Source organism: Mixophyes fleayi, chromosome 5, assembly GCF_038048845.1.
Source record: "Mixophyes fleayi isolate aMixFle1 chromosome 5, aMixFle1.hap1, whole genome shotgun sequence".
NCBI lineage: Eukaryota > Metazoa > Chordata > Amphibia > Anura > Limnodynastidae > Mixophyes > Mixophyes fleayi.
In genome coordinates this window covers 51,441,079-51,466,068 of record NC_134406.1, presented here as the reverse complement: position 1 = coordinate 51,466,068, position 24,990 = coordinate 51,441,079, and the positions used below count along the sequence as shown (strand labels likewise).

The 24,990-nt window shown below is 42.9% G+C and overlaps 1 protein-coding gene across 2 annotated transcripts in view; it reads right to left on the bottom strand.

Annotated features, from left to right (window-relative positions):
• LOC142158315 (mitogen-activated protein kinase kinase kinase 3-like) overlaps window positions 1-1,836 on the bottom strand; it is a 117,741-nt gene extending 115,905 nt beyond the window's left edge. For both annotated transcript variants that reach the window (XM_075212182.1, XM_075212183.1), the window contains exon 1: window positions 1,517-1,836. In XM_075212182.1, the coding sequence (XP_075068283.1) occupies window positions 1,517-1,579 (63 nt within the window). In that variant the 5' untranslated portion in view covers window positions 1,580-1,836. The remainder of the gene's footprint in view (window positions 1-1,516) is intronic.
• Between the last annotated feature and the right edge of the window lie 23,154 nt (window positions 1,837-24,990).

Here is a 24,990-nt window from a genome sequence, read left to right as displayed (position 1 = left end):
TACTGCAGGAAATGAAGAAATTAACACAAATGGCGTTAGCCTTTGAAGCCTATGGGGAGAGTATTGCGGTAGAGGGATCTTCATATCCCTCCCTGCATCTTACTGCTCTCCCCTCCGGTCACTAGCACAAAGGTGGTCACTTTGCAATAGTGACCATAGAAAAGACAGGAGAGGGGTCTTTGCAGGAACAGCAGTTTTCGTGATTGTTGTTCTAAATAACATTTACTATTGATACCAAAGTATATGAAATGTACAACAGAAGGTTGCCACTCCCGGCGCAGAAGAAAGCGGCTATTAAACCTAGCCATAAAAAGTTGCAAAATAAGCAACTTTAATATAATGCTATAAAAGAAATTCTAAAGAAGTCAACAGGAACCAAAGAAAAGTCTGTGACATAAACTTTGCATGTGACACTCAAGTGGAAATGTGTTAACCGTGCAAACGTTGCTAGACTTATGTTTTCAACAGTTACTGAGGCATGAAACAGCCACACGATATTAGTGAGAAGGAAGATGTGTGTTATCAAGTTGATCTCTAGAGTAAATTGTATCTTGTGAGCATTATCTGTTTATTTCATACAGGTGTTTATTCTACAGTGCTGAAAAATATTTGCACTTCCTAGACAATAGTGCTGGAACTGTCAATCAGTGCGATGTGGTGAGATATTATATATATATATATATATATATATATATATATATATATATATATATATATATATATATAAACACACACACACACACACAACAGCAAACCTCTTAAATTTGCACAAGCAAGTAACATTCTCTTCCAGACCCAAGTAAGCTTACAAAGGTGTCTAACGCAATTAGATATGGTATTCTGCCAATAAAGTTTCTACAGGCATGTGTGGTAGGTTACCCTTGAGACACATCATTGGTATAACAGCCCAGTAAGTAAAGAAACATTTTCTTACATTGCTGCCTGCCAGCTGCAGTCTCACTTATTCCTGACACCACCCTGAGCTACAATCATTTCAAACTTTTAAAATTCTAAAGCACTGTGTACAGCAGCATTTCCAAACTATTGTAATTGTTTCAAAACTACAATCCCTTTCAAATGATTGAATAAAAATGACTCAAAATGATTAAAAAGGTAAATTAAAACTATCAGTAAAAAAAATAAAGGGCTTTTGTATTTCCATACACATGTATCATGTGTGCAAGCCTGTGCACACATAATACAAGTATGCATACATACATTCTATTATGAACACTTTTTGCACATACCCTGAGCATAGAACATACTGTCAGGAAATAAACTGTACAATAAGTTCTCACTTCATCTTACTGTGTGACATTGTACTTGGATTTGTGCCACATAAACTGCAAATGGAAAGTAACTCTCTATGTGCACAGGAAGGAGAGCCCCATTACTGCGCACGGGAAATAGTTATTGGGGGTTAAGTCATTCAGTAAAGAAGGGAATCAATCCGATAGTAGCTGTGATTTTAGGAGTTTGGGGTGCAAAGATAAAGGGTCTGTTTTATGGTACTTACTCTCACTTGTTGGCTGCTTGGAGCGATGCCCCCCAATAATCCAGCACCCAGTGGGGCGATCATACATACAGATCAAGGGTGTCCCGGCTGCTGACAGTCCATTCTCAGGGCTGGATTAAGGATATTTATGGCAGGGAAGCTATACAATCCACAATGATTCTGCAACTCCAAGATGACTGGAGATCACTCAGGCAAAATGCAGAGCAAACTGCTGGTCACCCCGATTTACTTTCCACAGACAGCGAACAAGAAGAGGACTGGGAGCTCCAGCAACACAAACACGGATCCAGCTGGGAGGCTGCAAGAAGTGTGATGTCAGCAAGAGCTCACCCAGAGGCAGGAAACTGTGATCAGTCCAGAAGGGGCAGAGGCTGACCAGCAAATTCTGCTCTCTGTCACCCCCCAGTGGCTACTTTGTGATAATGCAATACAAAATCACTACTAGAATTATTAATTCCCCTTATGTTATGCGACACAGAAATGCGTAGTAGTTTACAGCTTAAGAGATAAACCAAATGGATATAGTTATTGAGACATACAATTTAATAGATGTGTAATATGAGAAAGTGGATATGCTCAGTGTATGGCTAAAACGTAAATATTAGACAAGTGAATATTATACATATGATATATTTATGGCAAAGATGCTAGCCCAAGTTTGTGGAAATACCACATAGGCCCTAGCCTAGGGCAGCAGAGGCGCTGGGTGACACCTTTCTCACTGGGCTTTTTTTTACATTTTATTTTGTAAATGAAAAAAAATACAATTTGCCTATAAACAATTGACTGAAACAGAAATCATCCTGAATAATTTCCATTTACTTTATCTGTAATTATGAGATGAGTTAAGGGCATGGACCATAGAGAGTTATGAATATAGAGGGATCGTTGTATGGGGTGGTACAGATAAGATGGCTTAGGGGAGCAGAACATGCAGCAGACTGAAATGATTATATACAGACCAATGTCCAGCACATATAGAACATGTCCATGCTTAGCTATATAGCTCCATACTATAATGTCACAACATGGACTAATCATTGCCGAGGCAAAACTTGCAAGCTGTGGGCCCCGATGCAGGGAAGTGGGAAGGAGGGAACCGGGGCCCACAGCTCGTTAGTTCCCCCATGTAGCGGGCCCCATTATCTCTATTGGCCCCGTTGCACCCCACCTGCTGCACCAATGGTAGTTCAGACACTGAATTTTTCTACCAAAATAGACCATACTGCCATGTCATAATACAATTATTTCATTACGCCACTATATAGCCTCATAATGCCATTATAGAGTCCATTAATGCCACCGCAAAATCATGTCCCGCTTCAGAATAATAATGCTGTATCATATCCGCTTTCTCAATCTGAGTGCTCCTATAATCTAGATTCCATGTGGCTGGATTTAACTAGGAAGGCTGCAATCAATGAAATCGCTCAAGGGATGCCTATCAATGTGGAACCTTTTACTTTACTCGGTGACCACATGAGATATTAAAATATTGTGTGCCACTCTGTAGGATTGCATGAATAGGCTGGTATGCAGTAGCCTGTAGCAACTAATCAAATAAGTACTAATTATTTAACCTTGAACTAGATAATCATAGGTTAGTAACTAAGCCTCAATTACAAATTTGCAAACTGAGACAGATAGTAGATTCTAAAAGCATAATTAGTACAGAGCACTTGCAGCCTAAGAAGCATAGAAACATACAGTTCAGTGTAAAAGTTTGAGCATAACTGGTCTGGCGTATCTGACCTTACACCCTCTGCAGGGTACGACATCAACATCACATATTTCTGCACTTTTTAATACATAATTACAATTTGCTGAGTTTAAGCGACTAACTAAAATAAAAGAGTGAATATGACTTTTGCAATAGTTAGGGCACCCTGTCAGTCAGTACTTATTGTTACCTATGGGATTTTCTCACCACTCATCCTTGCACAACTCATCTAGCTCATCATCATCATCATCATTACTATCATCATCATCATTATCATCAACATCTACTTATATAGCACCAGCAAATTACGTAGCGCTTTACGATTGTGGACAAACACAGTAATAAACAGGGGCGCACGCAGGGGGGGTTTCTGGGTCTCCAGAAACCCCTCCCCTCCGTTAAAGACGTGCCCTACATATTGGCACTGTACTATACAACGGCACTGTCAAAAAAGCGTCCTTCCCTAAAAATCCTGCGTACGCCCCTGATAAACAAATTGGGTTAAACAGACAAAGAGGTGAAAAATCCCTGCTCACAACCGTACAATCTATGGGACAATGGGAGTTGGATACATGAGGTTAAGTCTACATATTGCATTTTGATCCAGCCAGATTGCAAAGGTAAAAAAAACAAAAATCAAAAGGGATTAGTATGCTACATGATCCAGTCACACAGCAATGTTTGTCAGAGGGTTGTTGTCTTGTATGAATTGTGTAACTGGTGGTAACAGGGTAATCTAGTAAGTTTAGGAAGGTGGTTGAGGAATATTATAAGCTTGCCTGAAGACGTGATTTTTCAGGGGAAAAATCTGAAAATAAATATTTGGGCTTCCAGCATATTTTGTGTGTTTGAGATCTCCCCAGAGATTTTCAGTAATACCCAATTGAAAGCCATTAAAAAAGCACTAGATTATATATATATTTTTTAGGTTATGTTTTAGCTCTCCTCGTTCTTTCACTAGGATTCCACGTTGTAATGAATCAATTGAAAATAATGAGTTTCAAAAAAATTAAAATTAAATAAAGCACTTAATGATTGCTTTTCAGATATGTTACAGGTTTTGTTGATATTTAGCTGAAACCATTCTTCTTTTCATCCAGATAATAGTCACGGGTTTTTCCAAATGTATCTGGCTTAGTTAAAGGCATAATGGAGTCAACCAAGTTTGGAGGCCCTAAAGTAAAATAAAGAAAATAGTGTTAATGAAACAACTGTAAGGTTGCACAAATGTTTGTATGGGCCACATTCACAGTCTCTTCTTTCGATCTGCTAAATTCAGCAAGTGAGTAATAATCATACATTAAACTGCATGGAAATATGTCATGTTGAAGTTTGAACCCTGCAGAGCTTGAGTTAACTTCTTATCACTTAGATATTCAGTGAAACATGCAATTTGGCCAGTGGTGCTCAATTTTTTTAAATTAATTTTGGAATTTTCAAATACAAACATAAACAACAAACAAAATCTAGGTTTTAATAGGAACAATCACAATCAGAGTACAGTACTGAAAGCAATTTCATATGTTAATACCAATAGATTTAATTTTTAAATTGGGGTGACAGGGGTGGGAGGGAGGAGGGGGGGCATGGTCATCGCAGTTGGAAAGAACTCCTCAAAGAGGTATGGAAAGTGAAGTTTCGACAAGGGGCACAACTCGGCAAGTAGGGTAGTTGAGGCCTGGCTATAGCTGAATTGCGGGTGGCTTTAACATACATTTGCAATTGTGTGCAACTAAGACTTCTGCATTTTTATCTACAGTAGAAATGGCAGGTCTGTTGCTGGCTATAGCAGTGTGAATTGTTTGTGTGTTTGTTCCTTTTAGGGTAACCCCACCCTTTCAAGCACCTGCTATAAGCCTATAAATTGATTGAGCAACTTCCACTTCTGTATCTGTCTGAGAGGCATGTTGGTGTCAGTAGCTGAGGGGGAGTACTGGCGATGAATTGCTGTATGGAGGCTTCTGGGGTACCTCTTTGGTAAGTTGGCTCTCAATTTAAAAACACATATGTATGGCCCAAGTATATGGGACTCTCATTGTTTAGAGTTAGGACCACGCTATTAGCAAAAGCACCGTGGAGTGGTGGGTGGCTTTAACATACATTTGCAAATGTGTGCAACTAAGACTTTTGCATTTTTATCTACAGTAGAAATGTCAGATCATTTGCTGGCTATAGCAGTGTGCTGGGGGAATTTTTGGTGTGTTTGTTCCTTTTAGGATAACCCCACCCTTTTAAGCACCTGCTATGAACCTATAAATTGATTGAGCAACTTCCACTTCTATATTTATACCTGAATTGCTACAGGAATTCAGTGGAGCAAGATTAGAGCTATAGGTAAAGCCAGGGTGCCCAGATTGTATGGAATATATCATGCAAATGGTGGGTAATCTTCTCCAACCAAGCAATAAACCAAATATAGGTCTTCAGGGCAGAAATGCGAGAAGGGTCACTCTGTTTCCATGTCTTAATCATCTCACAGCGGCTAGAATGTGGGAGGCCAATTTGGCTGAATGGTTATCCACATCCTGGAGAGGCTTGCAGAGGAGGAAGGAACATGGAACGTTGCGGACGGGACATGGAAGGAGCAAGGAAAAGAGGAAACTGACTCTGTACCAAAAATGGGATATTTATGGGCATGTTGGAGGGTCTAGAGAACAACATGAACAAAGTGAGATAACTTGCCATCAAGATGGCCGGTCCACACACCTTTTATGTCAGGGCAGGCTCTGATGGTTCCTGCAAGGGGCTTTATGACTAGGGCAAAGGTAGAGGGAGAGGGGGCAGCCCTGTTACTGACGCAGATAGTATCAGAAGGAGGACCATTAATCATGACTCGCTAAAGGGTGGGAATAGAGGGATTTGATGACTGTGAGAAAGATTCTGGAGATTAAAGCTTGGGACATAAAATGCCAAGATATTCTGATGAAAGTCTTCTCCTGTGTCTACAGAGGGAATAATGACTGTCATTTTCCCCGATTTTGAGAATGTGGATCAGATGAATGGCTCCTTGTATTATCCATTGGCTGATGTTCCAGGACAAATCCTACCTGATCATAATGAACTAGGGATGTGAGTACTGAATTAATTCTATTTGCAAGCATTTTAGCATATATTTACTGAGCAGGGAGATATTATATTATATTATAGATATCTTTGTCTCTTTGTGAATCACTTTGGTCCTAGCCTCTAGGGATTCCTTAGACCAAGATGTCCCATTGAGGATGGAATTGAAGAGAGTGTGCAAACTCGGGACCAAACATTAACCAGTATATGAAGCACAAAGACAGATCCAGGCAGGTAGGACCCTGTCAGCTAATTGGTCCCATACGTATGGTAAACATATGTCGAAATGATTCGGGGATAGCCTGGGTATACCTCTCTAAAGATACATTACACATTTGCAACATGTGTGGTGTTAGGGAGATTCACATCACTAGCATATATACATTTCCTACTATGCTCCTCTCACACTACATGCATGTGTAGTACTCTGATATAAACACATACCTAGGGCTAGATTTACTAAACGGCGGGTTTGAAAAAGTGGAGATGTTGCCTATAGCAACAATCAGATTCTAGCTGTCATTTTGTAGGATGCACTAAATAAATGAAAGCTAGAATCTGATTGGTTGCTATAGGCAACATCTCCACTTTTCCAACACCCGCCGTTTAGTAAATATACCCCCTAGTCTTTTATTGTTTTGTTGTTGTTTTATTTATTACATAATATGTTATACATTATAAATCTTAAAACATACAAGTTATTATCTTTAAATCTGTTTTTTTTTGTGTCTGAGTCCAGGTCTGCATTTTTTTGCAATTGCACAAACACGCTATAACTGTACTGAGCCTACGTTAGACCGCCCCTTCCCTCCTCCTTCCTGTCTCTCCAGGCGCAAGTGGATATATGTGCCAGAGTCATGCCAATCTGCATAGGCCTCCGGACAGTTTTCTGGGGATGAGCAGATGGATTTTATACAAGATATTGGTGTAGGACTCACTCTGCATCAGCTCCATGGTCTGTAGCAGTATGATCCAGAAATACAATATGCTAATATGCTGTGCACTATACTTACTTTACCATGCACATTACGAGGGGAAATCAGTTGAGAGCTAAGTGCCCCTGATATCACTGCCATGTCCAGCTGCGCACATCAAACTAAGCCAGGAAGACCAGCCGAACACATGTTAAAACTTTCCTACAAGCTGGAGCTTAACAACATGTTGCAGAGTTCAGTAGTGTCTATTGCACTGTGGTGGATTAAGATGCCTCTAGCCCTCCATCCCCTTGTCACACACGCCCCCTATTCTTGTCACATATGCCCCCCCCCCCCCCATCCTTCTGCCCTTCATCACATATAACCCACAAACTCTTTCCTACCCATTGTCATGTATCTTATGTGACAATGTGAGGGAGGGTAACGATCATATGTGACAACGTGAGGGAGGGTGGGGGGAGCACAGGTGACAAGGGTAGAGTGGGGAATACATATGTGACAGCGTGAGGGAGGGTAACGATCATATGTGACAACGTGAGGGAGGGTGGGGGGAGCCCAGGTGACAAGGGTAGAGTGGGGAATACATATGTGACAGCGTGAGGGAGGGTAACGATCATATGTGACAACATGAGGGAGGGTGGGGGGAGCACAGGTGACAAGGGTAGAGTGGGGAATACATATGTGACAACGTGAGGGAGGGTGGGGGGAGCACAGGTGACAAGGGTAGAGTGGGGAATACATATGTGACAGCGTGAGGGAGGGTGGGGGGAGCACAGGTGACAAGGGTAGAGTGGGGAATACATATGTGACAGCGTGAGGGAGGGTGGGGGGAGCACAGGTGACAAGGGTAGAGTGGGGAATACATATGTGACAGCGTGAGGGAGGGTAACGATCATATGTGACAACATGAGGGAGGGTGGGGGGAGCACAGGTGACAAGGGTAGAGTGGGGAATACATATGTGACAACGTGAGGGAGGGTGGGGGGAGCACAGGTGACAAGGGTAGAGTGGGGAATACATATGTGACAGCGTGAGGGAGGGTAACGATCATATGTGACAACATGAGGGAGGGTGGGGGGAGCACAGGTGACAAGGGTAGAGTGGGGAATACATATGTGACAGCGTGAGGGAGGGTGGGGGGAGCACAGGTGACAAGGGTAGAGTGGGGAATACATATGTGACAGCGTGAGGGAGGGTGGGGGGAGCACAGGTGACAAGAGTAGAGTGGGGAATACATATGTGACAACGTGAGGGAGGGTGGGGGGAGCACAGGTGACAAGGGTAGAGTGGGGAATACATATGTGACAGCGTGAGGGAGGGTGGGGGGAGCACAGGTGACAAGGGTAGAGTGGGGAATACATATGTGACAGCGTGAGGGAGGGTGGGGGGAGCACAGGTGACAAGGGTAGAGTGGGGAATACATATGTGACAGCGTGAGGGAGGGTAACGATCATATGTGACAACGTGAGGGAGGGTGGGGGGAGCACAGGTGACAAGGGTAGAGTGGGGAATACATATGTGACAGCGTGAGGGAGGGTGGGGGGAGCACAGGTGACAAGGGTAGAGTGGGGAATACATATGTGACAGCGTGAGGGAGGGTGGGGGGAGCACAGGTGACAAGGGTAGAGTGGGGAATACATATGTGACAGCGTGAGGGAGGGTGGGGGGAGCACAGGTGACAAGAGTAGAGTGGGGAATACATATGTGACAACGTGAGGGAGGGTGGGGGGAGCACAGGTGACAAGGGTAGAGTGGGGAATACATATGTGACAGCGTGAGGGAGGGTGGGGGGAGCACAGGTGACAAGGGTAGAGTGGGGAATACATATGTGACAGCGTGAGGGAGGGTAATGATCATATGTGACAACGTGAGGGAGGGTGGGGGGAGCACAGGTGACAAGGGTAGAGTGGGGAATACATATGTGACAGCGTGAGGGAGGGTAACGATCATATGTGACAACGTGAGGGAGGGTGGGGGGAGCACAGGTGACAAGGGTAGAGTGGGGAATACATATGTGACAGCGTGAGGGAGGGTAACGATCATATGTGACAACGTGAGGGAGGGTGGGGGGAGCACAGGTGACAAGGGTAGAGTGGGGAATACATATGTGACAGCGTGAGGGAGGGTGGGGGGAGCACAGGTGACAAGAGTAGAGTGGGGAATACATATGTGACAACGTGAGGGAGGGTGGGGGGAGCACAGGTGACAAGGGTAGAGTGGGGAATACATATGTGACAGCGTGAGGGAGGGTAACGATCATATGTGACAACGTGAGGGAGGGTGGGGGGAGCACAGGTGACAAGGGTAGAGTGGGGAATACATATGTGACAGCGTGAGGGAGGGTGGGGGGAGCACAGGTGACAAGGGTAGAGTGGGGAATACATATGTGACAGCGTGAGGGAGGGTGGGGGGAGCACAGGTGACAAGAGTAGAGTGGGGAATACATATGTGACAACGTGAGGGAGGGTGGGGGGAGCACAGGTGACAAGAGTAGAGTGGGGAATACATATGTGACAACGTGAGGGAGGGTGGGGGGAGCACAGGTGACAAGAGTAGAGTGGGGAATACATATGTGACAACGTGAGGGAGGGTAACGATCATATGTGACAACGTGAGGGAGGGTGGGGGGAGCACAGGTGACAAGGGTAGAGTGGGGAATACATATGTGACAGCGTGAGGGAGGGTAACGATCATATGTGACAACGTGAGGGAGGGTGGGGGGAGCACAGGTGACAAGAGTAGAGTGGGGAATACATATGTGACAACGTGAGGGAGGGTGGGGGGAGCACAGGTGACAAGAGTAGAGTGGGGAATACATATGTGACAACGTGAGGGAGGGTGGGGGGAGCACAGGTGACAAGGGTAGAGTGGGGAATACATATGTGACAGCGTGAGGGAGGGTGGGGGGAGCACAGGTGACAAGGGTAGAGTGGGGAATACATATGTGACAGCGTGAGGGAGGGTAACGATCATATGTGACAACGTGAGGGAGGGTGGGGGGAGCACAGGTGACAAGGGTAGAGTGGGGAATACATATGTGACAGCGTGAGGGAGGGTAACGATCATATGTGACAACGTGAGGGAGGGTGGGGGGAGCACAGGTGACAAGGGTAGAGTGGGGAATACATATGTGACAGCGTGAGGGAGGGTAACGATTATATGTGACAACGTGAGGGAGGGTGGGGGGAGCACAGGTGACAAGGGTAGAGTGGGGAATACATATGTGACAGCGTGAGGGAGGGTAACGATCATATGTGACAACGTGAGGGAGGGTGGGGGGAGCACAGGTGACAAGGGTAGAGTGGGGAATACATATGTGACCCGTCACATTTGATAAATTGTCAGATTATTCTCCTTCCCCTACCGGTTCTTTTAGCTTTGACTAAATGCTGCTGGTGCTGGTACCTTCAGTTCTCTTGCTGCTTGATCGGATCCTGTTACAGAAAAGCAGAGAAACAAGTGAACAATCTAGGCCTCCCTTCCACCAACCAGATCCAACATTAAATAAATAAAACCCACATTTGCTAAATAGGAAATTACATTACTATCCAGAATAACATTGAGCAGCTGACTGATTTCTACAGTGATTAGTTAATCTTTTACATCATGTTATATACATCTAAAAAACATTTCCTGAATACGCACATATCTCACACAAGACACTGCAAAACTTTAATTCATGCACTCATCATCTCCCGCATCCTTACTGGTCTTCCCAAAATCAGACTAGAGCCCCTACAATCTATTTTGCACGCAGCGGCTAGATTGATTTTCCTTGCAAATCATTTTACATCTGTCACTCTGTCAGTCTCTACATTGGTTGCCTGTTTTTCAACAAAACCAATATAAAAATTTTCTACTAACATACAAGGCCATTAACAAAACTGCACCAACATACATCTCCTGACTTGTCTCAAACTATCTCCCAACTCGACACCTACATTCTGCACAAGATCTGCGTCTCTCTTCCACTCTCATCACTTCTTCCCATTCTCGGTTAAAGAACTTTTTTTCGGGCTGCACCCACTTTATGGATTTCACTCCCTCCCACCACAAGACTTTCCTCTAGTCTTCAAATCTTCAAGCGTTCACTGAAAACCCACCTCTTCAGGCAATCTTATAATATTCCACTACCACCCTCTTAACCTTCCGAGGTTACCCTATTACCACCCTCTACACAGCTAACACAAGACAACAACCCTCTGACCAACATAGTTGTGTGAGTGAACATACAGCCCACTAAATACTTTGTATTCTAGCTGGACAAATATTCAATATGATGTAGCACTTACCCTTGTGTATCAAACCATTGTCCCATAGATTGTAAGCTTGCGAGCATGGCCTTCTTACCTCTACAGTGTCGGACTGGGGCATGAAGGGCCCACCGGGGGACTGCAACGCTAGGGGCCCACCAGAGGGGGTGTGGCCAGCCATCATAGAGGCGAGACCAGACACTAAAGGGAGAGTGGTCAGCCCACGAAGGACAGCTAGCACCATAGTGTAGTATATAAAGAATGCAGTGTGCTCATGTTTAGCGGGAGTGTTTGGCAAAAACGGGGGGGGGGGGGGGAGGAGTTGCGCTCTACCCCTACTGTTGCAAGAGCAGCATTAACACAGGTTATCCCTCCCTACGAACTAATAATATACTGAAAGTTAAGCGCTCATTGACTTATGTATTATTCTAAGTGTAATACTAATAATAAAATTTGTATTATTTTATCTTGAATACAATTCGTATTTTTCTATATCTTGTATTAGGCTGTGAGCAAGAGGCTCGGTTCAGTTAGTGGGATAACATTTAATGTAAGTTTTATTACAATTTATTGAATCCTGGTTAAAATACATAAAAATACATTAATATAGACAAATAAAATACTCCAATTAAACCACAGTATTTATATTATGAGGCATTGATTTCTATATACATACATATGGTATGGCATCAATTGAACATACATAAAAAATCAGACAACCCTAGGTATATAGACCTGGACTAGTCTAGCTACTGGGAGGTAAATGGCAGTGGGTATAAATGCTGCATTGATCCAGATATAACACAGTCACTGATATCTCAATAAAATAATGTTCATAGCATACAAGTTCAGTAGATGGGAATTGGTATTTCTTTAAGTCTCTGCTAGTGAAATAAAAATATTCAGATCACTGTCCACATATATCACATGGTTATTGCTGCGATGCTTTCAAATTTAACTTTGTTTACTTAAAGTTTCAATGTATATAGAGATGGTGGCTGGGTACCCAGTGTACTGAAATCAGAGGATGTTTCTCGTGGCCCGTGCTTGTTACTGTTGGAGAGGAAGGCGCCTGCGTGGAACGCATCTGTCCCTTCCTGTTCTCGCATATGTCCAATAGATGAATTGTATGCAAGTCGGGAGTCAGCTGTTTTCTTAGCTCCTCCCTAACAATGGAGGGGGCGTGGCCTATAACGTGGCGGGGCCTACCGGTGGATAGTCCTGCTGCCCTGCAGGCCAGTCCGAGCCTGTACCTCTACATATGTATGTATTACCCAGTATTGTTTAATTACTATTTGTTCCCAACTGTAAAGCGCTACGGAATCTGCTGGCGCTATATAAATAAATGTTGATGATGATGATAATCTTTCATGTCACTAGTTTCCACTGTCTCCCCTTTTTTTAACCACAGAACTGGTAGATGAACAAAATGCCAATCTCTAATACAGGCTTTACTATTGGGGACTGATAATGCTTCTGCATTACAGATGTCACACACACTTTCCCTTCCAGCAGCAACAATTGTAATTTCACTACTTTATGTACCAAGAATTCAAACCTCTTATATTGTAAATTAAGTTGAGCAGGCCTACCTTTATCTTCTATTTTATGTATTTGTAAGTTACTTATTTATATTATGATCCCCACAATGTACAGTGTTGCATAATATGTTGGAGCTTTACTAATAAATTATCATAGTAATGCCCTTCCCAATACCCTTTAAATTAATAGAATCCTTTATATTACATTAACAGCTTCCTCCAGCACCCACATTACATTAATGGCCTCCCACACACACATTTCATTAGCACCATACTCATCACACATTACATTAATAGCCCAAATACACATTACATTAATAACACTCCCAGCACACAATACATTAATAGCCTCACCACATTACATTAAAACCCTACAACACATACAAATTATATTACTACCCTCCCCCCTGCAAACACATTAGATTAAAATTCTCCCCACATTAATACCCACCCCACACACATTAGTGATAATCAGGATGGGTGCTTATATTTAATTTTCTTGATGTAATCAGTCCCGCATTTACCGGCCAATGAGATTGCATCATTAGACATATAAGATATGTTTTATGCATCCATGAGATATGGCATTGGTAAAGCACTTTGTTGCAAAACACGTTTGAAAGGGCTTTTGGAACGTAGGTGAGCTGCATCCACCACTTCTGGCTTCCAAATTCTGGTTTGATGCTATTGAATTCATTGGCAGTGCTCAGCACGTTATCTATACTTTGTAGTAGACATAACTAAACACTGATCGATCTTAATTCCTGGTTTCTTCCTTGTTTCTGCAGGAACACAGTAGACACCTGACCCTAGTCAAACCCACCAAAAAATGAAAGCTAACATTTAAGTGGTTACTATGGTTAACAGCACTATCTGCCCATAACACTTAAATACTTAAGTACATTATTATCCATAATGCTACCTCTGTTGTATATGTTTAGAATGTTATATATCCCAGACCCTTTATTTTCACAGCTGCATGTACTTTGTCTTCCTTGTACATCTGTTTTAAGTGCGCTCTGTTTCCCCAACGTCTGTCCATGCGGAGCAGTGTGATATTTCGCAAATCAATGACAATAATAACAACAATCTCCAAGGATGGAATAACATAAAAGCAAAAAGTACTTATAATTAATGGTAGAAATATGCTATTCCTTATAATAAACAAATATTCCTATGTATACAATATGATGATGACACTGCACAAATTATATGTAATTACAGCATCAATAAGCATCATTTAGTCAGATGTTAGCTACAGGAATGGATACATTTACAATGTCAGGTGTATATACAGTATTGCAAAAAGCTACAAAAGGAATCTTTGCTCTATGTTTTCTGTATATCTTTCAGTTGTGTTGCACAATATGTTAAGTTAATAATGGTAATAAAAACAAATTAGTCATTCTCTTTTCTCTATGTATTTGTGCTGCTTGTAATTCAGCTAATTCAAGATACATAAATGAACCAGTCCTGCAAGTTTGGATTCTTTGTAATGGGTACTATTAGTTAAGAAGTTTATCAACAAAAGATTTGTGTTTTTCATCTCTGCAAATGTCTTTTTAGCAAAGTATGTAACAGAAATTTGTTATCGTGCTGTAACCTGTGAGATGCTGCTGATTGAACCGTTCTATGGCACAGGCCGGCTCTTGTAGTATAATTGTACAGATGGATGGGTTCTTTTTATCTCTGATTAGCTGACCATTTAGCACAGATGTAGTCTATTCTGAAATCAGCCTCACTATATCTTAACATGAGGTCTAACATGAGGTCTAGGGGGAGATGTAGTACGGTCAGACGTGTTTTCTGCACTAATTAGGTTTCTATCACAAAGTGTTTGGAAATGCAGTTAAACAACACAGATGGACAAACATTGAACAACATCTCGATAAATACTTCCAGCATTAAGCCACATCTGCTGCAGCCTACCTCTGTACTACTTCTCTAACTGCACTGGACAATTCAGCAAACCTCAAACATATCACCTGTCTCCCTTCTCCAAAGTCCTTTAAATCAGCCCTTTGAAATGCACGTTCTGTTTGTAACAGACTTACCTCCATACATCATCATCATCATCATCATCAGCTGCTATTTATATAGCGCCACTAATTCCGCAGCACTGTACAGAGAACTCATTCACATCAGTCCCTGCCCCATTGGAGCTTACAGTCTAAATTCCCTAACTGACAGACACACACAGACCGATAGAGACTAAGGGCAATTTAATAGCAGCCAATTATCCTACCAGTATGTTTTTGGAGTGTAGGAGGAAACCCACGCAAACATGGGGGAAAAATACAAATGCCTCACAGATAAGGCTGTGAGGCAGAAGTGCCAACCACTCAGCCACCGTGCTGCCCATGACCTCTTCCTCTCAAAAAACCTCAACCTTCTGGCAATAACTGAAACCTGGCTTACACAATCAGACCCTACCTCATCTGCAGTCCTTTCATCATCATTATCATCAACATTTATTTATATAGCGCCAGAAGATTCCATAGCACTGTACAATTGGGAACAAACTGTAATAAAACAATACTGGGTAATACATACATACAGAGCGGTAAGAGGGCTCTGCTTGCAAGCTTACCATCCATGGGACAATGGTTTGATACACAAGGGTAAGTGCTACATTATATTGAATATTTGTCCAGCTAGAATGCAAAGGTTACAAAGTATTTAGTGGGCTGTATGCTCAGTCACACAACTATGTTGGTCAGAGGGTTATTGCCTTGTGTTAGCTGTGTAGAGGATGGTAATAGGGTAACCTCGGGAGATTAAGACTGTGGTAGAGGAATACTATAAGCTTACCTGAGGTGGGTTTTCAGAGAATCGTTTGAAGGTTGGAAGACTAAAGGAAAGTCTTACTGTGTAAGGGAGGGAATTCCACAAAGTGGGTGCAGCCCGAAAAAAGTCCTGTAACCGGGAATAGGAGGATGTGATGAGAGTGGAAGAGAGCCGCAGATCTTGTGCAGAATGGAGGTGTCGAGCTGGGAGATATTTCGAGACAAGTGAAGAGATGTATGTCGGTGTAATTTTGTTGATGGCCTTGTATATTAGTTGAAGAATTTTATTTGGAATGCAAAGAAAAAAAACTATTAATCAATTAATAAGCATCTGTCTATAATATAGACATAAATGATAAAACATTAAAAAATAGTTTTTTTCCCCATGAAATACATTTATTAGGATATTATAAATATATACTGTACATAAAATAAATGTTTACAGTTGCTCCTGATTACAATCACATCTGCTAGCATACATAGTCAGCCGTCATCACTAGTAATTGGCACTTAGACTAGCCCTGTAGCTGGAGCAAGAGATACGGCATAAAAACATGTACCTTAGAGATGCCCAGAGATTGACTTGGATGCTGCTGTGTGCGCTGCAGCTTGACACGCATTTACTGTGCACTGACTACAGGCATACCTCCCTTCCCCACCTCATTCCCTTCCTGAAATCGTCGGCTGTAGTAAGTGTCCTTTGCACTCGACGAGGACTTGAACGTTGCTACGTCCAGCAAGCGATGAGAGACAAGATGAATTTAGAAAGTGAACTTAAGGGGCCAAAGGTAAGTGGATACTATTGTGAATTGCCCAGGGTTCACAGGTCTTGCAGACTGATTTTGCGGAATTGTTTACAATAGCCGTCATGTATTCCATATGGTAAACATACCATATCCTAGTTCCTACTGCGGCAAAATAAGGTGTAGCAAGAATTTCCATTCCGTTGTGAGCTGACAGGTGGCAGCATAATTGAAGTGGCGTATAAGCTTAATTTGGTGCTAACTTTTGTCTGGGTGGGCAGAGGGTGCAGGTAATATTTAGGCAGGAATGGAAGGTCAATTTGCAAGACTGAACGTATCAGGTTTCCTAGCGTGGACCAGTAACTAGGTAGTTTGGGGCATGACCACCAAATATGTAGAAAGTAGTGGGGGATGGACACTCTCTCCAGCATCTATCAGAAGCATCAGGAATCATTTCACATAATCTAGTGGGAACATAATACCAGTGATATATAATAATTTGTATACATTTTCCTAGATCTTTACTCATATAGAGCTGGATGTGGTGCGTTCCCAAAACTCAGATCATTCCTCTTTGTCTAAGGATTCACCAAAGTCAGACTCCAAAGTGCATGGGGATCTCCCAACGGGATCCAGGCAGTGATATAGCTCAGCAACCTTTGGTTGTGGTCTGTCTAATAAGGTGGAGAAAGGTCTTTTTGGCAGACAGGAACCTTAAGATGAGTGAAAGTTCCTAATCTGTAAGAATTGAATAAATGTCTATGTGATAAGTTCAGCAAAGACTGAAGGTCCGATAATTGGGGAAATGTGAAGGTACGGGTTATATCGCTGAGGAATCTGACACCACCTGTCAGCCATGCGGCAGAGTAGGAGGGATCAAGACCTATATATATATTTAGGGTATATAAAGTATATCTTACTAATACTGCTTTATATATATGGAGCATTGTATGGTGAACAATTATACCACATGACTAAAGATAAACAGAACACTGATGATATCAACAAAGTAATTATTAAAAGTTTATTAACAGTTCTTTATATAGTTAAAATACAAGACGTTCACAGTGCGCAATAGTTGTATTAAACACGTATCTATTGAGCACCTTTACTTAGCTCATATAGTTCCAAATATGAATTCATTGGAAGATTTTCTTTGATAGTCACGCTTACAGTATCAAATCCAACAGATCGTAATCCACGCGTCTTCTTCCCCTTTCAAATATCCGATCTCCATGGACAGAACATCCAATCTATAAAATCAATAATAAGGGAACGCTTCCATAGTGTAGTATCATTAAAACAGTGTATTAAAAAAACACACTTCAACACGTACCAGAAATGCTGGGAAATCTGGTTACATAGTAATGAAAATGCCCAGGGAGTTTTATGAATTTAGTAAACATATAACAGCAGAAGTTGAATATCATCTGGATATCTCTGTTCGTCCTTTCCACATGTAGCTAACATGTAGCAGCATACATACAATAACCGATAGTGAGCCAAAGCCCTCTATCGTTATGTAGTGCCTGCATATTCTGCAGCGCTGTACAGAGAATATTTAATCATTCCCGGCCCTGGTAGAGCTTACAATCTATATGCCCTAATCTTCAAGATAGGCAGCAAATATACAGGACAGATGTCTTTAAATATTTAGTTTGGACTGTTGTGTCTACACATGGACACATTTCCTTAAATAAATATTAATTATTATTAATTATAAACATTTGTTTATACAGTGTCAAAATATTAAGCAGTATTTTACAGAGGCTTTTTTTTTATTATTCACATCAGTTCCTGGGGTATATTTACTAAACTGTGGGTTTGAAAAAGTGAAGATGTTGCCTATAGCAACCAATCAGATTCTAGCTTTCATTTATTTAGTACATTTTACAAAATGACAGCTAGAATCTGATTGGTTGCTATAGGCAACATCTCCACTTTTGCAAACCCGCAGTTTAGTAAATATACCCCCCTGTTTCTGTGTAGCTTACAGTCTAAATTCTCCACCAAACAAACAATAATACTAACCTGCCAGTATGATATTTGGATTGTGGGAGAAAGTGGAGCAGCCTCAGGAAACCCATGCAAACATGGGAAGGACATACAAACTCCAAACAGATAGTGAATATAGAAAACGCTTCTCTTATGAAGTCGGTATAGGAGAGAATGTCACAATGGCTTTTTTCAAGCATTAAGAAAGCTCTCTGTTTAAGTTTCAGCCAATTTACAGCAAAAAACACTGAGAGATACTCACTATTTTGACAGAGCCTGGCCTTTGAGGATACCTTATATTTACTAATTTCTAGGTTTTTTTTGCATTCTGAATGGTAAAAATGTGGTTACTTTAAGCCATCTGTAAATTTAATGATTTATGGCATTGATGAGGGTTGGCCTTTAGCTACAGACTGCTGTGTAACATAATTGTTTAAATTAAATTTTCCCTCACTTAGTATTATTATTTATATGTCATCAACATATTACACAGTGCCTTACAGAAACTGTTATAATCAGTCCCTACCTCAGTGAAGCTTATGGTCTAAATTCTCTACCTTAAAAATCACGCTAAGATTGACCTGCCAGTATGTTTTGCACTGTGGGAGGAAACTGGAGTACCTGGGAAAAACACACACAAACAAAAGAAGAATATACAGACACAAGATATAGTGTTGCCTTGTTGGAATGGAACCCATGGCCCTGGAGCTGTAAGGGAGCAATGCCAACCACTGTGCCACCAGACACCCTATATTAAAAATCTGGAAAAAAAATATATAAAAAAAATGTAACAGTTTAACATTGTAATGTATTCATATAATTTATTAGAAGATCTGTTTTAAAGAAATAATACTACAAACGTCTCTAATATTATGGGCACCATTACAAACATACTGTAAGTGGTAGATATCGGTTAGATTGGTCGACCCAATAAACTTATTAAATTACGACCGTGTGAAATTTGCTGAATTAATTTCCCCCATAACTCAAAGTCTGCAGAGAACATTTCCCTGTGTGTCAGTAACTTTTAGGAGAAGAAAAGAACACAAACAATCTACACGAAAGATGGACATTCATGCTCCTGATGTACTCTCCCTCAATCCACCATTATTGGGATCAGTAAATGATACAGTCTGACAGAATTACTAGTTTACTTTAGCATTAAATGAAGGAGAAACACTGGAAAATCTGGTTACACAGTAATGAAAATACCCAGCGGGCACTTTATGAATTTAGTAGACCTGTGTCCAAGGCTAGTGCTTGCTCCACCACCTGTGTGATGAGGGAGGAATGGTGGGGAAACATATATTACAAGGGGGGAGTGGGGAAGGCATATGTGACATATATACTCTCCCACTGTCACACATACTCTCCCACCATTCTCTCCTCGTAACGTGTGCCACGAACCCCTCCCCCTCACTAGGTTCCTACCTGCTGGGGTCTTCATTGGAGGTGAGTTCCAGTTTTCACAGCAGTTCTCTCCTCTGCTGCTTCATGTGGGAATGATCTCTGTGCAGAACACCAGCGACTCCCACTGATGATGTCACCTATGCTCTACCACTGACCGCCCACATCATGGAGTAGCAGCGTGTGTAGTATAATGCAGCACCCTGACCCCGCCTTCACCGGACACTGCAGTAGGTTAAGAGCTCCTGGTACGTGTGGAATGGGAATGTAGCATGAAGCTGGACATATTTTCTGCAAACATTCTAACTATGCCGGAGAGTTCAGGCAGACTCAGGGCAGATGTCAGACTATACTGCTCACTCCTACTTGTTCTTGCAACTTTGACTATCTGCTGCTGATATCTTAACCTCTGTTGCTGCTTGGCCAGATCCTGGAATGTCGGGACCATGTTTGTAAAAGGTATAGATATAGCTATTTACTTCCCGAACTACTGAGGTCCCCACCAAGAGGAAGACGGAAACAAACAATGATACTCACCGGGCAATCGCCATCTCCTCCTGGCGGTCATCTGCAAGAAAGATGGGAGACACAAGACAACCCACTCACAGAGCAATCTACCGGGCTAATATGTACCTCCCACACTAGCTAGCTACAATAACAACAAAACAACAGAGCCCTGGTCCTAATAAAACACGACGTGACCAGACACAGCGCAACTTTTAACTCTTAGCACTAGGTGTAGTGCATTGCCCTAACTCAAATCCCAAAGTTCAAAGACACCAATCACAGAATACAGACGACAGGTAATAACAGATACCAAAAGCTTATCTTTACTGGGGGCCTGGATTCTGGATTCTAAAGGGATAATATCTCAAACAGCAAAAAGTGTCCACCACACAATGGCCAGAAAGGGACAGACCAGGTGCGGTCTCACAGTAACCGAGTACCTCCTGCCTGCCACCAGTCCAAATGCCAATCTGTTCTCCACAGGTCTAGTGCCTGAATTACATGCCCACAGGCTAATATTGTACTTTACTTGACCACAGGCTAATCCTGAAATGTTACTGGTGTCCACACGTTAATCCTGTTTTTAACAAATGTGCCCATATGGGAATGGGAATAAACCTAAATGCCCCGGACCTTATGCCGACTACTGCTGCATGGCCCTAGTGCCTGAAAGATGCCAAGGGCCTTGTGCCCAAAGTGTACATAGAGTGCAGGCATGGGCCTGGAACAGGGGCGCACAAAGGGTCTTACCTGACTCTAGCAGTTTCGTTGGCAGCAGTGGGGATCCATGATAGCTCTATTGTCTTCCCCATGCAGCTTTTTCTGTATCGGAGCTTCATAAGTCTTCTTGTTTGATCAGCTGTCCAGCTCTAGGGTATCCGTCAGTGTCTTTTGTCTTCTATTTTCCTCTTCGTCTGCTTCTTTCTTCTATCTGATGTCTTCTCTGCCAGCTTCTTTCGTCTAACCAGCATCTTCTTTCTTCATCCCGCCACCTTCCGTCTTGAAGGCCGACGGTTCTCCGATGCTTGACACAGATCTCTTTCCGCCGTCGGGCTAAACTTCCACTGCACAAAATGGCTATAAAATAACCGTCGCGTGGGAGTAGAGCGGTAATGTGGCAAACACTGATTGGCTTGCCACAGTGCCAGAAATTCAAATGCCCGGAGGTGAGCCCTAATTGGTTCAACATCCAGGTAACTGATTGGCTAGCAGCAAATTGTTTCTGTTTCACTCTAACCAGTGCAGGGGGACCCTGGAGGAAAGAAGTACTTACTGGCACCGGATCTCTGGACGGGTAAGTTTTATTTTCTTCACCATTGGGCACCAGCTCACACTACTACAACAGTACTGGCCTAATATTGGAATTCACATTACTTCGTGGATCACTATACTACTCAATACTCTCTACTATCAAGAGTAGTACTGGTTGATTTTGGGTACTCTGTTCCAGCATCCATACCTGGTACATCAGTATTGGACAAACCGATATTATCTACATTACCCTTACTTTCCAAACAACTTTGGCACCCCACATCACTCATCCCAAAATGTACATGCACCAAAATTCTTTCACATGCCACTCAGATCTACCACTTGCTCCAAAACATTGCCACATGCTCTCACCCCGTGTATCCCAAAATCCCCACATTCCCCCGTACCACTCAGATCTCCTCACAGACCTCTGTACATCTCCCCACAGACCCCTCCACATCTCCCCTTACACCTCTGCATATCACCCCTCACACCATACTAATCTGCACAACCGGAGCCCGCAGAGGGAGGAGGGAGAAGATGTAATCCAGAATGCACTGCACTACTTCCTCCCCCATCTCTGATTGGCTGTGCAGCGTGACCTCCCTGCAGTGTACAGAGGAGATCACATGACGAGGAAGCCAGATGCTCCTATTCACTCTAATTGCTAATGGAAGCAGCAAGCTGCGGGCGACAGGTGAAGGCTCAGCGGCTGTCTGTTGCCCACCTTTGTGGTAGATAGTATCCTATTGCTGCATTATCATGATCGCTTCTCTGCCTTTTGGCTAAGATCAAGTGTAGTCTCTCTTGCTTTTGTGAAATCATGCTGCATCTGGTTTCTTCTGGCACTAATGGTCCTTTTCAGGGCTTAGCAAATTTGCTATAATCATCTGGCAGAGAAGCAAGACAACGACGAGGAAGATCGACTTCGGGGAAAGAAGTTCTGCTAGATCCTGCCTACTGAAAGAAAACTTCTGGATCAACTCCAGCTGAAGAAGCCTTCTTCTCTTCGGGAGATCCTGCTCTGCTCTTCTCTGCTCAGTGTGAGAAGACATTGGGATCAACCCCAGTGAAAGAAGCACCCCTTCTCAGTGGAAGATCCTGCTCTTCTCTGCCCAGCTAGGAAGAAATCTGCATAGCCCCACCCCCTTGAAGAAGATCGCTCTCCAGACCAGCTTTTCAAGCCTTTCTTCCCCAGGAAGATGGCTTAAACTGCTCCAGCTCTTGCCTCCTCCACTGCTGCAGCTCCTAGGAAGAAGTGTGAAAGGACCCCTGCACCAAAGACTCTCCCTGAGGCCGTAACCTCTGCCTCCACCACTCCAGCTGCTTCAGGACAAGGGAAGCCCAGCCAAGATCCCCCCAGAGAATGGGCTGAAACTTTTGAGAAGAAGATGGTCCTTGAACAAGGCTTCTCGAAGGTTCAGCATCATCAAGTGAATCTTTTACATCACCTTCGCCTCCATAGCAAAAGATACTGGGAGGTGGTGCAGTCTGCAAGACCGGATTCAACATTTGCTCAAATTGTGGGTAACTGTCCCATCTAGAGAGAGGAAATAAGGGTGACAGTCTCCATGAGAAATCCTCATACCCCTGGCAAGGATATCGCTACCTTCTTGAACCGCTTCTGCTCCATGATCAAGGACCCCTCCAAGATCCTGGATTCCTGACAGGCAAGTGGTTCTTCATTGTCAGGCTGAGGATAAACGACTTTGCAACAGATGGTCTTCAACACCTGCCCTCAAGCTTTGCTGATGGCAAGCTTTGCTATGCCATCAGTAAAGCATCCTGAGACCATTCATGTGTGGGGATGCTTCTCAGCCAAAGGAGTGGGCTCACTCACAATTTTGCCTAAGAACACATGAATAAAGAATAGTACCTAAACATCCTCCAAGAGCAACTTCTCCCAACCATCCAAGAACAGTTTGGTGATGAACAATGTAATTTGTAGGATGATAGAGCACCTTGCCATAAGGCAAAAGTAAAAACTAAGTGGCTCGGGATCAAAACATTTAAATTTTGGGTCCCTGGCAAGGAAACTCCCCAGACCCAGAGGTCTTCAAAAAGAAGGTTCAACACTGCAAATATTGACTCTTTGCATAAACTTAATGTAATTGTCAATAAAAGACTTTGACACTTATGAAATGCTTGTAATTTTACTTCAGTATACCATAGCAACATCTGTCAAAATTGTCTAAAAACACTGAAGCAGCAAACTTTGTGAAAACCAATACTTGTGTCATTCTCAAAACTTTTGGCCATGACTGTACAAATAAATATACTTTTTCAATCAAAAATTGATGCATTATCTATTCCAGTATCCATGGTACTCAGGTTGTGTGACAGGATGGGCTTACTGTGCCACCTGGTGTTGGTCTTTGGAGAGGGAGGTCTTACACAGTTATCTGGGTTTTCTTCTTACATCAGTAACCGGCCATTACTGACCACTACTATTGGTGTCACCTGCCACCAAAAACTCGCCGTCTGCAAATGCCAATAACGCACTAATTGTAGGAGTCTCTTTCACTGGCACTTGGAACCGCTTAATTCTGGGTAGCTGGTATACCTGCTGTAGTGCTTCTTGCTGTGGGCTGGCTGGTTTCTCCTGACTGCTTACTTAGCATCACACGCCGGCCCGACGATTCGGCGGGCAGGTCCCGGCTTACCTGGTCAGACTTGCTCTCCGCTGGTCTCCGGCGTGTAGTGCCGCGGTCCCTGGTTAGCGCCATCTTGAAATCAGGTCTGCGCATGTGCAGACCCGTCTTTTGAAGCCTTCTATCCACTTTCATTGGCAGACACCCCCAGTGGCCACAGTATTTAAAGCACCCTTTTTCATTTGTTCACTTGCCAGTTCTTTGTTATCTCTCACCCTAGTTAGACATGTTGCTTCGGGCTCCCTGCAATCCTGCTGCTACCAGTTGCTATACTCTGCTGTACTCTTGTTATTGTGCTTCCAGACATTCCCAGGGCTCTCCTGTTGCTATACTCTGATCCAGCTCCCCTCCTGCCAAGATCCGTGGACCTCAGCATCTAGCAGCCGCAGACTATTGCACACTGTACTCCGTTTATTATGCCTCCAGGCATTACCATAACTATTGTGTATCCTGCAGCACACCACTACCAATTTATATCCTCTCCTCTGTTGTTTCTCCAGTGGGTTTCACTTAGCACCAACTAAGAGAACCGCAAACTGTGGCACAAAAGCAGCTAAGCCCACATCCCCTTGCAGGGGTCACTGGTGAAAACCTTTTGTGTCAGACTCCGCGCCTCCCAGTA